Raw genomic sequence first — 18962 nt, forward strand, 5'->3', positions numbered from 1 at the left:
GTGGTATGATCTTGTTTGTTTGTTTTTTTGGTTGGGCAATAAGGGTTAAGTGACTTGCCCAAGTTCACACAGCTAGTAAGTGTCAAGTGTCCGAGACCGGATTTGAACTCAGGTCCTCCTGACTCCAGGGCCAGTACTCTATCCACTGCGCCACCTAGCTGCCCCCGTGTGTCATGATCTTAAAACACTCTGACCTATTCAAGCAAACTACTGATTATGAATAGATGGGAAATGGATAAAGGGACATTGAAATAGACTACTATCATCTTGTATCATTTTATATCAAGTTTAAAAATTATAAAGTAATCACAACAATAAGGAACATGCCAATGAGTTTGGTCTCTTTCTGAAGAGAAAGACATAACAGTTCTTATTCCAATTCACACCAATCATGCACAGAGGAAGCCTGTGCTGGAGGTGATACAAATTTGAAGGCAGTGAAAGAACAATTTTCAAGATATGTTAGAGGGGATGATATCAAATAACTGGAAAAATTACTACTGAAAGAGGCAATGAAGAGATCAATAACTATTGACTCTTATACCTAGTTTAGTATCTCTTCAACATCTTTATGAGAATTATCAATACATATATCAAAAGCATCCTTGATAAAAATAGGAGAGGGAAATAGCCATTCTTTCCTACAAGACATCTTTGTAGTCACACACATGGTTCAGGGAATACAGTCTTACTATGTTTATTGATTAATCAGTCAATAAGCAAATATTTAGTGTGCATTTGTTACAGTAGAGAAAAATGAAGTCTTACAGGCCATCTTTCAATAAGATGTCTAAAACGTATATGTTAAAGGGTATCAATCATGTATTGAGTTCTTCCTATGTGCCAGGCTAGGTACTGGAGAGTCAAAGATCATTCTCCAAGTAACTTACATTATAACTGAGACAATTTGTATGTGTCTCTATACATATGTATAAAAATACATAAATGAATGGTAAGTTTTTTGGGGAAAGGGACGAGCAGATTGAGAAGGGCTGAAAAGACCATGTAAAAGGTGAATTCTTGAGTTGAACTGTGGTAGGTAAAATCTTCCTTCCTTTTTGAAGGAAACAGGTTTTTAAGAGGTCGAGGTGTGAAGGGAGTTCATTCCAAGCATGGAGGAATAGTCTTTTAAAAATTTTTTTTGCAGGACAATGGGGGTTAAGTGACTTGCCCAAGGTCACAAAGCTAGTAAGTGTCAAGTGTCTGAGGCTGGATTTGAACTCAGGTACTCCTGAATCCAGGGCTGGTGCTTTATCCACTGCGCCACTAGCTGCCCCTCATGGAATAACAGTCTTTTGGCAGTCATGTGCAGTGTGTGTAGGAGAAGGGAGAGACCAAAAGTAGGGAGACCAGTTAGGAGGTTATTGCAATAGTCCATGTGAGAGATAATGAGGGACAACGTTGGGTGGTGGCCATGGGAGGACAAAGACAGGAACCCATGTGAGAAATACTGTGGAGGTGGAAACAAGACCTTTGAATAAATGTAACTTCACAATTGAGATTTCATCGTTTGTTGATCCCCTGATTATTAATATTAAATAAAGCATAACAAAGGGTGTCACTTTTGCTCCCCATATGTTTTTGCCATCACCATGGAATATGTCTAGCACAGCCTAAACAGAAGAAGGATTACTTATTGATAGTGAGGTCCTTCAGATACTCTTATTTGACAAGACATGGTACTGATTGCAACAAGCCTCTGACTACTACAAAGTCTCTTAAATGAGATTCATAACCTGGCCAGTGAAGGAACTTATGTAACACAAGTTACCTGAATATGCGCATTTGTTATGAGGCTGTTGTTTTTTTTTTCTGTTTCAGTGGGGGTGGGGGAGGTGAGGAAAAGCAAATTTTAATTTATTGAACAAATTTTAAATAAAAAATGAAGTTCATAATTACTCAGAATAGCTTAGCCTGGCCATCCACACCGGAAAATCCAAGTGATCTAGAATATCTACTATTTAGACAATGTTATACAGCTGGGTTGACATCTAGCACATATGTCTTGGATATACACTGCAGAACTGAACTAAGAATTGAGCAGAAGGAAGAGAATGGGTTGGCTTGCATTTGGGAAAGGGAGCAGTGCTTTCAGCAGCTCCATGTTTCTCCCTGAAACAAAAACTCATCTTCTAAAAAATTATTTTCATTCAGTTATGCTCTCTGGCTAAATCATGGAACTCTATTCATCCCCCCAAAATTAAGGTTCCCTCGATGGAAAATGGAAGGACATAGAGTGGGAATGCATAAGCTGTAGTTAAATGCCAATGGATCACTGACACAACAAAATGATGTCAAAGACATCTAAGAAACGTATAACCAGAAAGAAGATCTGGGTTGGCCATGTAGGGAGATCAAGGGATAACAAACAGATGGACAACTAAGTGATACAGCGATGCTCAGATCAGATCTAAAGATTTAGGGGAAGGCTTCTGGCATACTGAGCGGACACTTTGGGGAGAGTTTATTAGAATCATAGAGAAAATAGTAACATGAAATGAGAAGGGTTAGGTGGGTTGTAATCAGTGCTCTTTGAGAGAGTTTTACATAAATGAAACTTCAGATGCACTTAAGTATTAAATTATACAATTGTGATTTATTAGTATTTAATCATACAGCTTTTCTTGCTTTAATGCCTGCATGATCATTGACTACTTCATTAATATTAAAGTGCTTCAATGAGTTTTATTCAATTCTTTGCTCATAGGATAAGATTTAGAACTTTAACAATCTCATCTAATAACATTCTCATATGAGGAAACTAACATTAGATGACTTGCCCAGCTGCATTTAGGTAGGTAGTAGCACTGCTGAAATTCAACCCTAGGTTTTCCAGTCTCAAATCTCATGTTCTTTCCCTTGACTTGTCTTGTCTACCAAGTTTTTATTATACTACACTTGAACCTGACACCTTTGTTTTTCTTTCCATATACAGACTATCACACAATGAAACATAATTTACAGAAACATGCATTGAGTAAACACTGGATAAGGCAACGAAATTCTCAGTAAGGCCCGTTTTTCTTCACTGTGTGTGCCCATCATGGTGTGTGACTGATCACTAAAGATCTGAAGCCTAATGACTCTCACATGTGCAAGTGCATCATGTACCTCAATACATATGCCCTCTTCCCCATTCTGGACAAAAGCTTATCCAGTCTCTGTTGGAAGACTGCCTCCTGAGACAGCTCATTCTATTTTGGGACAATTTCAATTGTTAGAGTTTCCTTATGTTGAATCAAAATCTGCCTTTCTATGCATGTGATATTCATTAATTATTAAACATGTTTACTTTGAATTGAGCACTCAGTACCACAAAACTCTAAGACATTTTCAAGGGGTTCTAAAGGCCAAACTAACCTTTTTATTTTGTACAGGGGGAAAAACATAAAAGGCAACAATTAATTATTTATTTGATGATTGGATGTTGAGTCAGATAGGCAGAAAATTCTGCTTTGTGGAAAGCAATATGAACAGATTTTAAAATGTATATTATTTAAAACATATATGACATAACAACATGTATATCATGGAAATTATAAAATTGCCATTTTATATATGTTTCATATATATGTTTGTGTGTATATATATACATATGCATACACACATCCATAAAAGTCCTCCAATCTATCACCATAGAAATAAATCTGGGTTTTTAAAGGGTATGGCAGGAGAGGGTACAATCTGCCAGGTACTACCAACCTGGGAAAACTTCAGGTTCAGGCCTAGCAGTGGTTCTTCTCTGTTTCTGTTTCCTGAGGAAAGATCTAGTTAAGTGTAGAGCAGCTAAACACCCAGAGAAAGGGTACCAGGTGATTGATATTTCTGGCTACAGTGACTCATGAGACCTTTTCCTAAGATCGTACTCTGTGGTCATACAATGGAAATCTGTGGAAGGAATCCCAGTACCAATAAAATCGTGCCTCTTCTGAAGTCCTGAGGTCTTGGCAGGACTCTCTCTGTCACCATTAATAATAAGCATTTTGGAATGTTATTAGATAATTTTCTATTAGCACCTAAGGTAATGCATGATTACTGCAGAGCCTCATCTAACTGAGAGTTTAAGGGATATGATATCAGTCCACGTTATACCTGAAACCACATAAAATCATAATTTAATACTGTTGGAATTAGCAGGAAGGGATGCTGTGCTACATCTGTCTCATGCCTCAGACTCTTTGGACAAAATATTTTCTCCCCTCCTTCCCTCTTGGACAGTATAATTTTTACCCTATTTGACTTCTAAAGAGTCTCTCATTCAGGGAGGGACATCAAAAGCCATGTTGCACAACACAATATCTCAAAATATTTGCTTTTCATGGATGATGGTGCAGAGAAATATACCTGCTTTCTTAAAGGCATGAGGCCAAACTATGCTATGAAGATACATATGCTATAACAGGACAAGCTAAATTGAGATCTAGTGTAGTTGTAATGATACCAGTAGCTATCATCTATGTAGCACTTTAAGATTTAAAAAGTGTCTTATAAATATTATCTTTGTTTTATCCTCACAACCACCCTGGGAGGTAGGTCCTAACTATCCCCATTTTACAACTAAAGAAATTGAGGCAGAGATTAAGTGGCCAAACTAAGAAAAATGAGCATTGCAGTGCTTTTCCGGTCAGTAGAAACTACTTTTTTGTTTATTTCAGAGCCAAATTAATTGTATTTTATGCCTGAAGCTGTGTCAACCAATTGGTCTTTGATTTTACAAGAATACCTTTTGGGAATTCGTGAAAGGACATAAATACTCCCAAGGTCATCCTTTTAAAACTACCTAGTGTGTCTGACCTGAGGATAATGATTTGAAGCTGGGATATATAATTGTTATGTGCATGCTCTCTAGTGAAATTTACATTGTTAGAGAGTATTTCACACAGCATTTGGCATCTCTCTTTCCTTTCTGCCTCCTACAGTGGAGAGATGCTATACAATCTATCAATGACAAAGACTCAATATTGAATGTCTCTCCTTTAGGCTGGTTAAGTCAATGAGGCAACTATGGCTTTCAGGCATTCCAGTTGTTAAGAGCTGTTTCCGAAAGCTTGACTCATTAATTCTGATCCCTTGTTAGCAGAGAAAATGGGCCCTCCAGGTCACGTTTCATCTCCCAACTTGGATAACGTGTGCAATGTCTCAAGGACTCATCATGGCTCAGATTGCAAAGATTGAGGAAGCTTTTGATTTGGAATGACTAAAACAGAGGATTGAGAATGAATTTTTGCTTTGGTGATCATTCTGTGTGATGATAATACAGAACCCAATTCAACCACAGACATGTTAAACATCTGGCCCCACCATTTCGGTTATGAGTCTGTGTATAGATGGGTTTCTATAGAGAATGGATACCCCACTGCATTCCTGCCATCTTGGAAAATCTTGACATGTACTTGTGTACTCAGCACAGTGGCCCAGTATGTCAAATGTTCAACTTGTGCTGCAGTTATCACCATTTCCTCCAATCTTGTTTGGCAGTTCAGCAGAAGGGTGAGGGAGGATAGGAATTAAAGAAACTGTATAAAATACTGACTTTTTTGCCATTAAACGGAGACCCATGAATGTAATCTCTTGTAGAAAAACAAAAAACAAAAAATGAAACAAAAATATTAGGGCAGCTAGTTGGCACAGTGGATAAAGTACCAGTCCTGGATTCAGGAAGACCTGAGTTCAAATCTGGCCTCAGGCACTAGCTGTGTAACCCTGGGTAAGTCACTTAACTCTCATTGCCCCAATAAAAAAAAGAAAGACCCCCCCCACCAACTCCATATATGCACGTATGTGCACACACACATGCCTTTAATTTCTTTCTTTTTAAAAAATAAAGCAGGGGGCGGCTAGGTGGCACAGTGGATAAAGCACCGGCCCTGGATTCAGGAGTACCTGAGTTCAAATCCGGCCTCAGACACTTGACACTTACCAGCTGTGTGACCCTGGGCAAGTCACTTAACCCCCATTGCCCCGCAAAAAAAAATAAAATAAAATAAAGCCTTTTTTTTTGCAGGGCAATGAGGGTTAAGTGACTTGCCCAAGGTCACACGGCTAGTTACTGTCAAGTGTCTGAGACCAGATTTGACCTTTGATTTCAAACTAATTCATGACCTAAATAAAAAACTAGCTCATTTATTTGAATAGTTGATATCTGGCAAGTAGTATATCATTTTGTGCTTGAAGGCGAATGGAATTTTATCTGTTTCTGGTACAGGACTGAAAAACTGATGGGAAGGATTCCAGGTATGGAACATGGCTACCGTTTTCATGTGATTATTCCTCTTCCTTGTTGCTTTCAAAGCCCAGTTGTATGCCTTGGCTTTGCACTTTGGTAGGTAATCTATTTAAAGTATTAAGCTACATGTTATTTTCACTTATTTTGTTTTATACAAGATGCAAAGACACTGTTATATCTTAGTTTAACCAAAGCCCACATTTGGGACACTCCTCATTTGGTGCCCACAATGCTTATGAGATATCCACAAAAGCAAACTAAGCCGGTGGAAAGAACACTAACTCTTGAGCCAGAGGGGATCTGGGTTCAGATCTGACCTCAGCATGGTAACACCTGTGTGACCTTGGACAAGTTACTTAACTTCCTTTGGTTTCAGTTTCTTCATTTATAAAATGGGAGGATTGGATTACATGGCCTCTGAAGTCCCTTCTAGCTCTCAATCTACCATGCCATGATCCTATGAATTCAGGTAAGATGAATCACAGAGGTCATTGATGGGTCCATACTTAAAAGTCCTTATAGTTTGGCATGTTGTGCCACAGCTTGTATACTTTTGAGAATCAAGAATTACTTCTGTGATGTGTCAGAAGAGAACATTACTAGAGATAGTATAAACACCTGAATTTCTGTGTCTGATTGCAGGGACATGTGTCATAGCAAAATCAAGGGTTATAGTGTTATGGCTATGGTAGCCTCATTTGCTGTGATGGGTACCCAGTCATGATAACTATTCTTGGCTCTACTCACTCTCTAGATTTTTCTGCCTCCTTACCTTATTTCCATGCAGATACCTTTCATTCACATTCCTTTGCACATGTAAAATCTATATAAGATTGCTCACTCCCCTGGGAGAGGGGAGGGAGTAGGGAGGGCAGGAGGGATAGCGTTTGGAAATCAAAACTTCTAAAAAAAAAGAATGTTAAAAATATTTTTATGTGTAATTGCCCAGAGGTGTGCAGCATATTTCATTAACAGTCCTGTGGAATTCTGATTGGTTACTACAATGATAATAGCTCAGTATGATAGTATTCTATCACATTTATATACCATAATTTGTTCATTGTTGAAGCACCATCTCATACTTCCATTCTTTACCACCACAAAAAGAACCAAACATTTTTGTACATCCTTAGAATTAATTTTATTTAGGACTAATCCCTTGCTTAACCTTTGTTGTTGTTTAGTTGTTTTTCAGTCATGTCTAATTTTTTGTGACCTCTTTTGGGGTTTTCTTGGCAAAGATACTAGAGTGATTTGCTGTTTCCTTCTCCAGATCATTTTATAGATGAGAAAACTGAGACAAACAGAGTTAAGTGACTTTCCCAGGGTTACAGGGTTGACAGAGGTCAGATTTACGTTCAGGTTTTTCTGACTCCAAGTCCTATGTTCTATCCATTGTGCCACCTAGCTGCCCTCTCCTAATCTATTCTCCCTCTAAATCACCTTCTTTCCTCCTCCCTTTTCCCTCCTAATTTCCTGTTGAGTGAAATGTATTCCTGGACAAAACTCTCTCTGTGTATTCTTCCTTTCCCCACTAAACCTATTATTTATTTATCTTGACATCCTTTTCTTTTTAAATTTTGAGTTCCAAATTCTCTCCATCCCTTCCATTCCCTCCCTTCATGCAATGAGAAGGCAAGAAATATGATATCAATTATACAAATTAAATAATGCAAAATATATTTCCATATTAGCCATCTTTTTTAAAAAGCAAGAAAAATAGAGAAAGTGACAAAATTAATACTTCAATTTGCACTCAGAGTTCATCAGTTATTTCTCTGGTGATGGATAGCATTTTTTTCATCATGAGTCCTTTGGAATTATCTTGGATCATTGTATTGATCAGAGTAGCCAAGTCTTTCATAGTTCATTATCATTACAACATTGTTGTTACTTCACACAATAATCTCTTGGTTCTTCATACTTCACATTTACATTGTATCAGTTCATATATATCTCACCATGTTCTTCTGGAATTAACCATCCCCCACAATCATTTCTTATAGCACAACAGTACTCCACAATCATATGCCAAAACTTGTTCAGCCATTCCCCAATTTATGAGCATCCCTTGTATTTCCAATTCTTTGCCACCACAAAATATTTTTGTACATATAGGTCTTTCCCCTTTCTCTTTGATCTCTTTGGCCTTTAGACCTAATAGTAGTATTGCTGGGTGAAAAGGCATGCAGAATTGTAAAGCTCTTTGTACATAGTTCCAGATTGTTTTCCAGAATGGTTGGACCAGTTCACAACTCCACCAATATTTCATTGGTGTACCAATTTTCCCCAATCCTAATCAGTATTTGTCATTTCTGATAGGTGTGAGTTATTTTAATTTGCATTTCTCTAACCAATAGTGATATAGAACATTTTTTCACGTGACTATGGATAGCTTTGATTTCTTCTTCTGAAAACTGCCTGTTATATATATCCTTTAACCATTTATCAATTGGGGAATGGTTCTTATTATTTTTTATAAATTTGATTCAGTTCTCCACTCAGTATATATTTGAGAAATGAGGTCTTTATCAGAGAAACTTACTATACAAATTTTTATATTCCTTCATTGTCTATGGTACCTTTTATAAAAAGGTAGTTTCCCTGATTATCTCTTTTAATGGGGTCTATTTTTGCTTTTGCTTTGTCTGAGATCATGATTGTAACCCCTGCCTTTTTTAGTTCAGCTGAAGCATAACAGATTCTGCTCTGGCCCTGTGTATTTCTCTCCATCCCATTTTCTTCTACTTCTTCCCCTCTCTCTCATTTTAGCTTGTCCTTCCTCAGAAGTCTGTTTTGCTTCTATCCACTGAATCCCTTTATTTTTCCATCTTGAGATGATAATGAGGCTCAAGTGACAGTTGCTTCCCCATCTCCTCTTCTTTGTTCGTATAGGTGTCTACTTGTGCATCCTCATTATATAATTTCCTCTAACCTTCCTTTTCCTTCCCCACTCCCTCAGTATATTCCTCTTCCCCTCTCTTTCCATTATTTTATTAAGATCATTAAGACATAACAGAACCACTCTCAGGCCTTGTTTAACTGAACTCCTCCTATGAACCCTGATGATGATAGGGATCTATGGGGACATATGTATCATCTCCCCATATTTGGATGTAAGCAGTTTATCCTTGTTTAGTCTTTTATCATTGTTCATTTATGTTTACCTTTTTATGCTTCTTTTTACTTTTGTGTTTGTACTTCAAAATTTTTCTGCAGCTCTGATCTTTTCATCAGCAATGTTTAGAAGTACTCTATTTCATTAAAAATCTATTCTTTTCCACTGGTAACCCTATACTCAGTTTTGCTGGGTAACTCATTGTTGGCTATAAGCCATATCCTTTGCCTTCTGGAATATCATATTCCAAATTCTCTGCTCCTTTATACTCGTGTCTGCTAAATTATGTATGATCCTGACTGTGACTCCTTGGTACTTGAATTCTTTCTTTTTGGCTGTTTTCAGTATTTTTTCTTTGATGTGGAAGCTCTGATTTTTGGCTATGATGTTACAGGGAGCTTTCATTCTGGGGTTTCTTTTAGAAATTGACCAGTGGATTCTTTCTATTTCTAATGTGTGCTCTGGTTCTAAGAGATCTGGGTGGTTTTCTTTTAAGGAGCTCACTGCATTACTTCCCAACAATAAGTGTGTTGGCCTTACTGAGGTGGCCAGTCTAACCTACTTTGCTAATGGCTATAAACATCACTATTAATAAACTGATTATGCTCAGAGAATGTACCTCAGTTTAACTTTACTGCATTTTACTTGCCACACTATCTGCTCCTCCCTTGGATTCCTTAGCATTTCCCTTTCCTGGTTCTCTCACCTCTCAAACCATTTCACTTCCATAATTGGATACTCTTCCTGATCTTTAAATGTCTTTGTTCTACAAGGTACTATCCCGGACTCTCCTTTTCTTTTCTCTCTTCCTAGGTTATCTCATCCGTTTCCATAGCTTCCACTCTCACCTCTATGTGGGTATCTTTCTTCATTTGTTTAAACATATGAGCAGGTTGGACTAGATGTATTCTAATGTCCCTTAGAAGCTCTACATCTATGAATCTAAAATCTGTATCTCTACATCTCCAGCCCTCACCCCCCCCTCTCTCTCTCTCTCTCTCTCTCTCTCTCTTTCTCTCTTCCCCTCCCTCCCTCCATTTCTCTTTCTGCCAAATGTTACTTCCTAGCAATTAGAAGTAACTCAAAATTAAATGAGATGCCTCAGAAGGTTTATGTCCCTACGAGTCTTCAAGTGGAGGCCAGATGACCATCTGTTGGAATGCTGATAGAGGGGATAACTCCTGAGGTGTGGGTTGGATGAAATCTCAGAGGTCTCTTTCAACTCTGATCATCCATAATTTTATAACCTTTATCAAACAATAAACTCAACATCTTAAAAGAAGTTCAACTCTAATTGTTAAGAAAATTCTTTCTTATATGGATCCAAACTCTACCGACCTATAAAATCTCTCCCTTGGGTTCTAGTTACAGAGCAATACAAAGTATAATACCTTGTCCACATGATGAAAATTCTTCAATTATTTTAAGATAGCTCTTATGCTCTGACCCCTATTTTCTCTTTTCCAGGCCTCATATCTCTAGCTCCTTTAACTGTGCCCCACCCCTAACCCCCTGTATAATAGGAGACTTCATAATGCTTTCTGCCCTTTTCCATATGGACCACAGTTTATCAGTGAGCCCCTTAAAATGGCCCACACTGGTCCTATAGCATTGATTTAATTCATAATTCAACATTCAGTGCCTCATTGTATGACCAGTACCATTAGTCCTGCTTACCTTGGGCTGGAGCACAAACCACTCATCACTTGGATTTTCAAAGTTCCATGAATCAAAAGGAATTTCCACCTCTCCAAGGAAGCTGTTCCTCCCAAAACGGTCATAATGCCAGACAGAAAGCTGAAGGGTTCTTGTTTCTAGCTGAGTGTGGCTAATGGTATACTGGAATATAACAGAAACAAACATGCTCCTTAATGAAGGTCTTTCTCAACTGTTAAGAACAGGCTAGGATTCAGTTCACAGACTCCTTTGTTGAACCACCTTCAGCAGCAACAGAACAGAAAAGAACTCATTATCTTTGTTATCTTCCAACCACTGAAGGGAAAAAAATCCATATACTTTTTGTGCTGCTCCTAGCATAGAGGAAAAAATGTATATCTGTATATGTGTGTACATATATAGATATACATATATATGAATTATCTTGGGAGATAATTAGTTCCAATTGGGGTTTATAGAAGGTAGAAAGTTGTTTTTTTGTTTTTTTTTTTTTTTAGTGAGGCAATTGTGGTTAAGTGACTTGCCCAGGGTCACACAGCTAGTAAGTGTAAAGTGTCTGAGGCCGGATTTGAACTCAGGTATTCCTGACTCCAGGGCCGGTGCTCTATCCACTGCGCCACCTAGCTGCCCCAGAAAGTTTTTTTTAACCTTTGACATTTCATCATTTTTTTATTTCTTTGAAGGATTCTGTTGGGTTTTTTTTTGAAGGATTCTTTTTAAATATTAGTTTTACAACAATAATTCTATATTTTGCAGCTCTGTTTTATATCTAAAAGCATAGGGTGTTTTTTAACTGGAATGGACTCTGAAGAACCTCTATTCCAATATGCTCATTTTTAACAGATGAAGAAACTAAGGCCCAGAGTAATTAAGTGAAATACTCCATCCAGGTCTATAAAGTGAGTTAATAACAGAGCTCAAATTCAAACACAGGTTTTCCATTGTTTAGTCTTGTGCTCTTGCCACTATAAATTAGTGACCTCTGAATAGATTCTAAAGAATGAGAAGGTGCTCTATTAATATATTTACTGTAGCCTGGATAGCAATAGAGTACTTGACATGAAGTCAGAAATACCTGGGTTCAAATTCTACCTCAGGTTCCTCACTAGCTGCAAAACCCTGGACAAGTCACTTAACATCTCTCATCTGTAAAATGAGGGGACTGGAATCAGTGGTCTCTAGGGTCCCTTCTGGTTTTAAATCTGTCATCATATGAAATCCAAAAAACAGCCTACAAAGATATTATGAGCCTTCAGAACTTCAGCTTTATAAGATCAACTCTTCCTGGGACTTCTACTTTTTTTTTTCTTAAAGGACTCATCTGCTCTCCAGGTAGCCTTAGTCTTATTATGGTTGGATAGACACATTGTTGGGCATGGATCATATTCTTCTAATGTACTTTTCATATTATAATTTCTACTATGTTTATTCATGGTTTTGACCTTATCCATACTATCTCATGAGCTCTTTGAGGGCATAAACTGTTTCTTACTTATGTCAGCATTTATCTCCCCAGGAAGATAGCAATTATCTCTGTGATAGGAATCCAGAATCCTCTTTGTATAAAAGAGAGCTATGCTTCTTTTCCCAGGTGATTTTCCATAGAACTTTCACATCCATCTATAAATCTTCATTTATTGCATTGCTGCCTATCTGGCTTCCTAAATTTCGGTCTACATTGAAAGCCTGTGCATAGTGTATAATCACACCATCTAAGAACCATAATCACCTTGTACAGGATGAGACATCAAGTCAGCAGCAAAACTAGGACTAGATCCAGAAAACTACTGTACCAATTCCTTGTTATTATGAGTAGACCCAGGAACCTATTATGCACCCAAGAGTAAAAATGTTCATTGCAACAGAAATCTGTTGGGTTGCCATGGCTTAAAATGCAACTATAAAGTCTACAGTAGCAAAATCATTAAAAGAGTAAAAGTGACTTTAATTTGGGATTTCCAAAGACCTTTGGAATGCCCTTGATGACAGGAAAACAAAGATCTTTACAAATAAATTCAGATGCATAAAAACCTACTTTTTTTTTTCAGATAAAATTTTTCTAACTCATAAAAACTGTCGGCCACTGCCAAATAGTATGAGGTTGTAAACTAACTCAGGAACTTTTCATGGATTATTAATTTGAAAGAGCTCTCACCTTTAGAATTTCATTAAATTCTGGATTGGTGCCTGTTCTGATTTTGGTCTTCCGTTTATTGTTTCGAGATTTGTCAGGAAGAAGGTATGACTTAACATAACTGTAGGTGATAAAAAATGAAGCTCGTGATTGGAAACATCAAATAATTCTCTCCCTACTCCAATTCACCTTCCATTCAATCAATATAGTGATTTTCCTCAAGTAAGTGAAGGTCTGACTATGTCACCCCCTTATTCAATCAACTCCAGTGACTCCCTATCACCTCCAGGATCAAATATAAAATCATTGGTATTCAAAACCCTTTATAAACTGGCTTCCCCTACTTACCATTCTTCCTACACCTTTACTTCCTTCCATATACTATTTCATTCAGTGACCCTGGCATCCTTGCTGTTCCATGAACAAGACAGTCTATCTTTAGGCTCTGAATATTTTCTCTGGCTGCCCTCCATGTCTGGAACACTCTCCCTCTTCACTTCTACCTCTTGGCTTCCCTATCTTCCTTTAAGTCCCAATTAAAATGCCAGGGCAGGGACTGACTTGTGCCTCTTTTAAAAATTTTATTTTTTTTAATTTGTGGAATAAAACAAGCATTTTCATAACATAGTACAATAAGAAAGATGATTGCACATGAAACTACAAATCTACTATGCACAGCTTGCTATTCTTTTCAAATATACAACAAAATTATCATGTAAATTTCTTTTTTTCTTCTTTCCCCCCACCTCTTAGCATAGTGCCTTGTATATAGTAGTCGCTTAATAAATCTTTATTGATTGATTGATTACCAAAAGTGTCATGGATTTATATGAGCAAATGAAAGTTGAGGGGAGAGACTAGGGTGAGAAGAGAATAAGACAGGCTAAGACATAAAGAATACAGTTTATATTAGACTTCAAAATATTGTCCAGAGGTCATTTTTGGTCCTACAAAGATTTCTGGTGATTGTCATTATATTTCTACACTCTTATTCTGCTTCAGATGGCCTCCTTTTTACCTGCCATAAAATTCTGGTATTGGGGAATTGAGTCTGATAAAGAATAGGGCAAGGAAAGACAGAAATCAAGAAATGACAACCTCTGGGAATAACAGCACTTACTCTGAATACGGATCAGTATTAACCTTGGAAGTTACTTAACAGACCCCAGAAGGTGAGGGAACAGATCAACAGCATGGGGGTAGGAGGACTAGGGAGGCAGGTACAAAATACCATTGTTGTTTATCCTTTGTTTTTGAAAAGGACCATGAATGACAGGGTGCTGTCATGACTTGTACTGAACTGGATTTAAGTGAGGGAGGGCTGTGCAAGGTCACCAACCTCATTGTCTCCTCCAGAGCTACCTGGGTCCAGGATCTGGGTCAGGATGACTGGAGATGGCCCTGGATATTTAAGGCAATTGGGGTTAAATGACTTGCCCAGGGTCACACAGCTAGTGTCTGAAGTGAGATTTGAACTCAGGTCCTATATTACTCATGGATGGCCATGTTGGACCCTCTATAACCATATCCAGGCTAGTCCTAAATAGCCACGTTGGTCCTAGAGGACATTTGGGATCCAATCAAACTTTGCTATTCTCTCCTCTAAACAAATTTCATGCTCTTCATCTACCTATCTTTTCTTGAATTGCTCCTTATGCTTGTAACTGTCTGATCCTCTCCTCCAACTCCCTTCTCTATTCTTCCCCATCTCTCTCTAGTGACATCCTAGACAGCTTATACACTTGCTATTTGAGGAAGTTTTTCCTGATCCTCCTAGATACCTGTGTTCTCTCACTTAATATAAGGCAATTTTTGCTTCCATTATGCATATGTCATATTACAATTTCTACTTCTATATTTACTTGTAGAAATGTTTTTTTTTTAATCTCCTTGAAGTCAGAGACTGGGTTTTCTTTATCTTTATGCCTTCCCAGTGCCTAATATAATATACAACATTATGGCAGCTATTTAATGTTTGTTGAATTAATGAAACCAATTTGTCCTTAGAACACACTACTTTCTTTTTGGGGGAGGGCAGGGCAATGAGGGTTAAGTGACTTGCCCAGGGTCACACAGCTAGTAAGTGTCAAGTGTCTGAGGCCGGATTTGAACTCAGGTCCTCCTGAATCCAGGGCTGGTGCTTTATCCACTGAGCCACCTAGCTGCCCCTGACACACTACTTTCAATAAGCATTTATTAAGCACCTATTGTCTATAAGACCTGATGCTAGATGCTATAGATAAAGATGACAAGGAAATAGTCTCTTTCTTCAAGGACCTTACATTCTACTATGGGAATATAGCATGTGCACATTTAAGTGATATAAAATACATACATGGTAAATACAATGTGGGGTGGGGGAATGAGAAGTCACTGACAACTGGGAGGGGAGGATCATGGATTGTAATCTCCTTGTGGGCCAGGGCTATATTATTTCTGTCTTTGTATCCCTATGACCAGTAAAATACCTGGCAAGAAGAAGGAGAATAATGAATGTTTCTTGTTCAATAGTCAATAGCAATTTATCAGGTGTGTACCAAGTGCCAGGCTCTGTGCTCAGCTCTGAGAATACAAAGAATGGCAAAAGACAATCCTCAGTTTTGAGGAGCTCACAGTCTAATGGAAAAGATAAAAAGCCAAAAGCTATGTGCAAACAAGTTGTATGCAGGATAAATCAGAGATAAGCAATTGGCAAGGCACCAGTTTATAAAGGAGATAACACCTGAGTTAAGTCTAAAAGAGTAAAAGGGATTCTAAGGTGTGACAGTGAGAAGGGAGAGTATCTGAATCATAGGGAACAATTTGGCCCAAAGTATGGAAAGGAGTATATAGATAAGGAGTAGGCCAGTTTGGCTAGACCACTGAGATAATTTGTGGATTGGAGAGGGGGAAAAGTACCTAGGACAAAGCCCTGGGGGTATACTATGCAGGGGGTGGGGGTGGGTGGATCTAGCAAATGAGGACCAACTTCATAGAAACTCAGGCAAGAGAAAGTATCAAGGAGGAGGGAATCATCCACAGCATTCTGTGGCAGAGAAGTTAAGAAGGTTGAGACCTGAGAGACTGTTATTGGATTTAGCAATAAGGAGAGCATTAGTGACTTTGGAAAAGACAGTTTCAGTTGAGTGATAAGGTTGGAATCTAGACTGCCTGGGGTTGAATAGTGAGTAGTAGGTGATGAGTAGATGCACTGAGTATATAATGGCTATTTTCTAGGAGATTGGCTGGGAAAGGAAGAAAAGATATAGAATGGTGACTTGAGGGGATGGCAGATTGAATGGAAAGGTTTTTTTTAAGTTAGGGAGAAAAAAGCATTGGAGAGATCTGGATATGTTTGTAGAAACAGGGAGGAAGCCAATTGATAAGAAAGACAACTTTAGAGCTAGAGGGATATGGTTGAAGATGCAAGTTCCTAGGGTATACTGGAGAGGTTACAATTAAGGGCACAAATAGAAAGGTTGGTCTTGGTAAAAAAGAAGGATCACTTCTGTACCCACAAGACTTTGGCTGAGGTTAAAACAAAGGAGGAGAGAATTGGAGATGGAACTTAGGGAATCTGAGGTATAGAATTGAGGTGTTCAGGTAGATCAAGACAGTTGGCCTTTATTCTCTTGGTAAAGTATGTGGTAAGGTCCTCTGCTAAGAAAAAGGAGGCATAGGGGTAGTGTTGGTAACTTAAGGGGAGAAGAAAAGTTTTTGAATATTTTAGGGACTGTGATAGTCAGTCAGAGAGGAATAAAATGATTGCCATATAGTAGTGAGGGATCAGTTGAGATTAGATCCCTCTTTTTACCATGAAAGATCCTTGACTTCCTGGTCTAGATTGTTTACTGAATCTGGAGTCTAATTATACTTACCCTTTCCTCTGAAGTGTCTTGTTCCACAATATTATATTCCATGACTCAATCTTGGGGCCCTAACCATCTCATAATTGACCAAGGCTTTGGGTTTTGAGCTGATTGATCAGCCCGGCAATTTTCCTTTTGACACCTTCCAGAACAGAAATGAAGATTTTTTTTTTAAACCCCTTGGAGTATGATTAAATATAGGGTCCCTATTTCATAGAACTGACCCTATTTATAGGTACTAGTAAGCTACAAGACTATGCCTCCAAAACATTGTGTGATGACATCAGTGTAACCAAGGAAGCCTCATCAGCAGGTACTTCAAAATGTAACAGAAGAATTAGGATGATATATAACTAAAGAATCTAATTTGAAGAGACAAGCATTCTAAAATTTCTCCTCTTCACAAGATAAGTTATTTGGAATAGACAAAGGAACATGCTGTCTGCTTACGCATCTGTTCTCTGTTTCTTTTCATCTGCTATGGCTAGATTTCTGCAATTCTTTACAAAAATGTGGAGCCCGCCGGTTTTGTAGCAGTAGCTGATGTGCAGAAGGATTTCGCCGCTGACCTTCACGTTGCCATAGTCCCCTGTTTCACTATAAACACTCATCATGCTGTTAAGGCTGGTCTGGAATAAACAAGATAAAAAGAGAAGTCCAGTAGTGCACTAATGATCTCTTCACAGAAACAATTTTTTTTTCTCCTTAATTCAATTATGATCCATCATCATTTCAGTGTGTGGAGCAGCCCACAGTAATGGGCAAAAAAGTAGAATCAGCTGCTTGTTTTTTGCCAGTGTTACTTCATATCAAAGAAGGAAAAAGGATCTAGTCCCATGAGTGTGAGGCAATAAACAATCCCTACAGAAAGCATAATTCACTTTTGCATTTAGGGGTAGGGTGTGGGATGGCATTCAACTTTTCCACCAACATTCACATTCTTCTGACAACCAGAAAAAGTAAGGCACAATGCCAAGTGAGTACCCTACTTTCTTCTCATGAGTGGTCTCAGCATCAAGCAACTGAATACTGCTGCTTGGCTGGATATGGGAGACTAGATCAACAAAAAGGTCTGAACATCCTTATGTGTGCTCTGTTGGTCTCTTTAGCCATCCATAGAGACCAAACACTCAGCTGCAGATACCTTTAGAAGGTGGATCCAGAAAACAGCTAGTCACTACAAAGCTGCAAATAATAATAATAACAATAACAACAACAACAACAATTATTATTATTATTACTCTGCAACCATGTGGTCAATGGTTTCTCTACAGTCATGGTTTCAAACTTTTTCAGTCCCCAAATCATTTCACAAAGACCAAAGAAAGTGTGGACCATACACCCTGATTCACTGTGAAAAAGGAAAAATAACAATGAACCCTCCTCCAAATAATCCTTCTCAGTACCCTTTCTCCCCAGCATCCCAGTGCCATCAAAATTAATGGGATGGATGACAGGTTTTGGGTTTTGTTTTTTTTTTGCTGAGATGCTAATGAGGCAAAAATTAAACTTTATTAAATGTAATTAAATGTTTAGTTCATGCCATAAATAGACACAAACTCTATTCTATTATCAATATGATAAAAGACTGGCCTAGGAGTCATTTGAATTTGGATGGTGAGTGCAGAGAGTACAGGACATGGGAGTGAGAAAGACTTGAATAAACTTGAATCTTGCTTTAGACTCTCACGAGCTGCCTGACCATGGGCAAGTCATTCAACCAATACCTTTGAGTCTTAGTTTCTTCATCTGTCAAATAATGATAATAATAGCACTAACCGAGGTTGTGAGGATGAAGTGATATATTTAAAGCATTTTGAAAGTGCTTAAAGTGTTGTAAAAATGTTAGCTAACTCTTATCGGAGGACTTCGGGAAACTGCCAAATCATACTTTTGAAGGCTACCACTCCAAAGGGTAAAGTTTAAGACACTTCAGAATTAGTTAGCTTTCCGCTGTCA

General features: G+C 38.1%; 1 protein-coding gene across 1 annotated transcript in view; it reads right to left on the reverse strand.

Moving 5' to 3' along the window:
• Positions 1-18962, reverse strand: part of SYTL5 (synaptotagmin like 5) — a 256002-nt gene that overhangs the window by 26621 nt on the left and 210419 nt on the right. Inside the window, 3 exon segments of the mRNA XM_043996939.1 lie at positions 11022-11183; positions 13177-13276; positions 17454-17632. Coding sequence (XP_043852874.1) covers positions 11022-11183; positions 13177-13276; positions 17454-17632 — 441 coding nt within the window.

This window comes from Dromiciops gliroides, chromosome 3, assembly GCF_019393635.1.
Source record: "Dromiciops gliroides isolate mDroGli1 chromosome 3, mDroGli1.pri, whole genome shotgun sequence".
Lineage (NCBI taxonomy): Eukaryota > Metazoa > Chordata > Mammalia > Microbiotheria > Microbiotheriidae > Dromiciops > Dromiciops gliroides.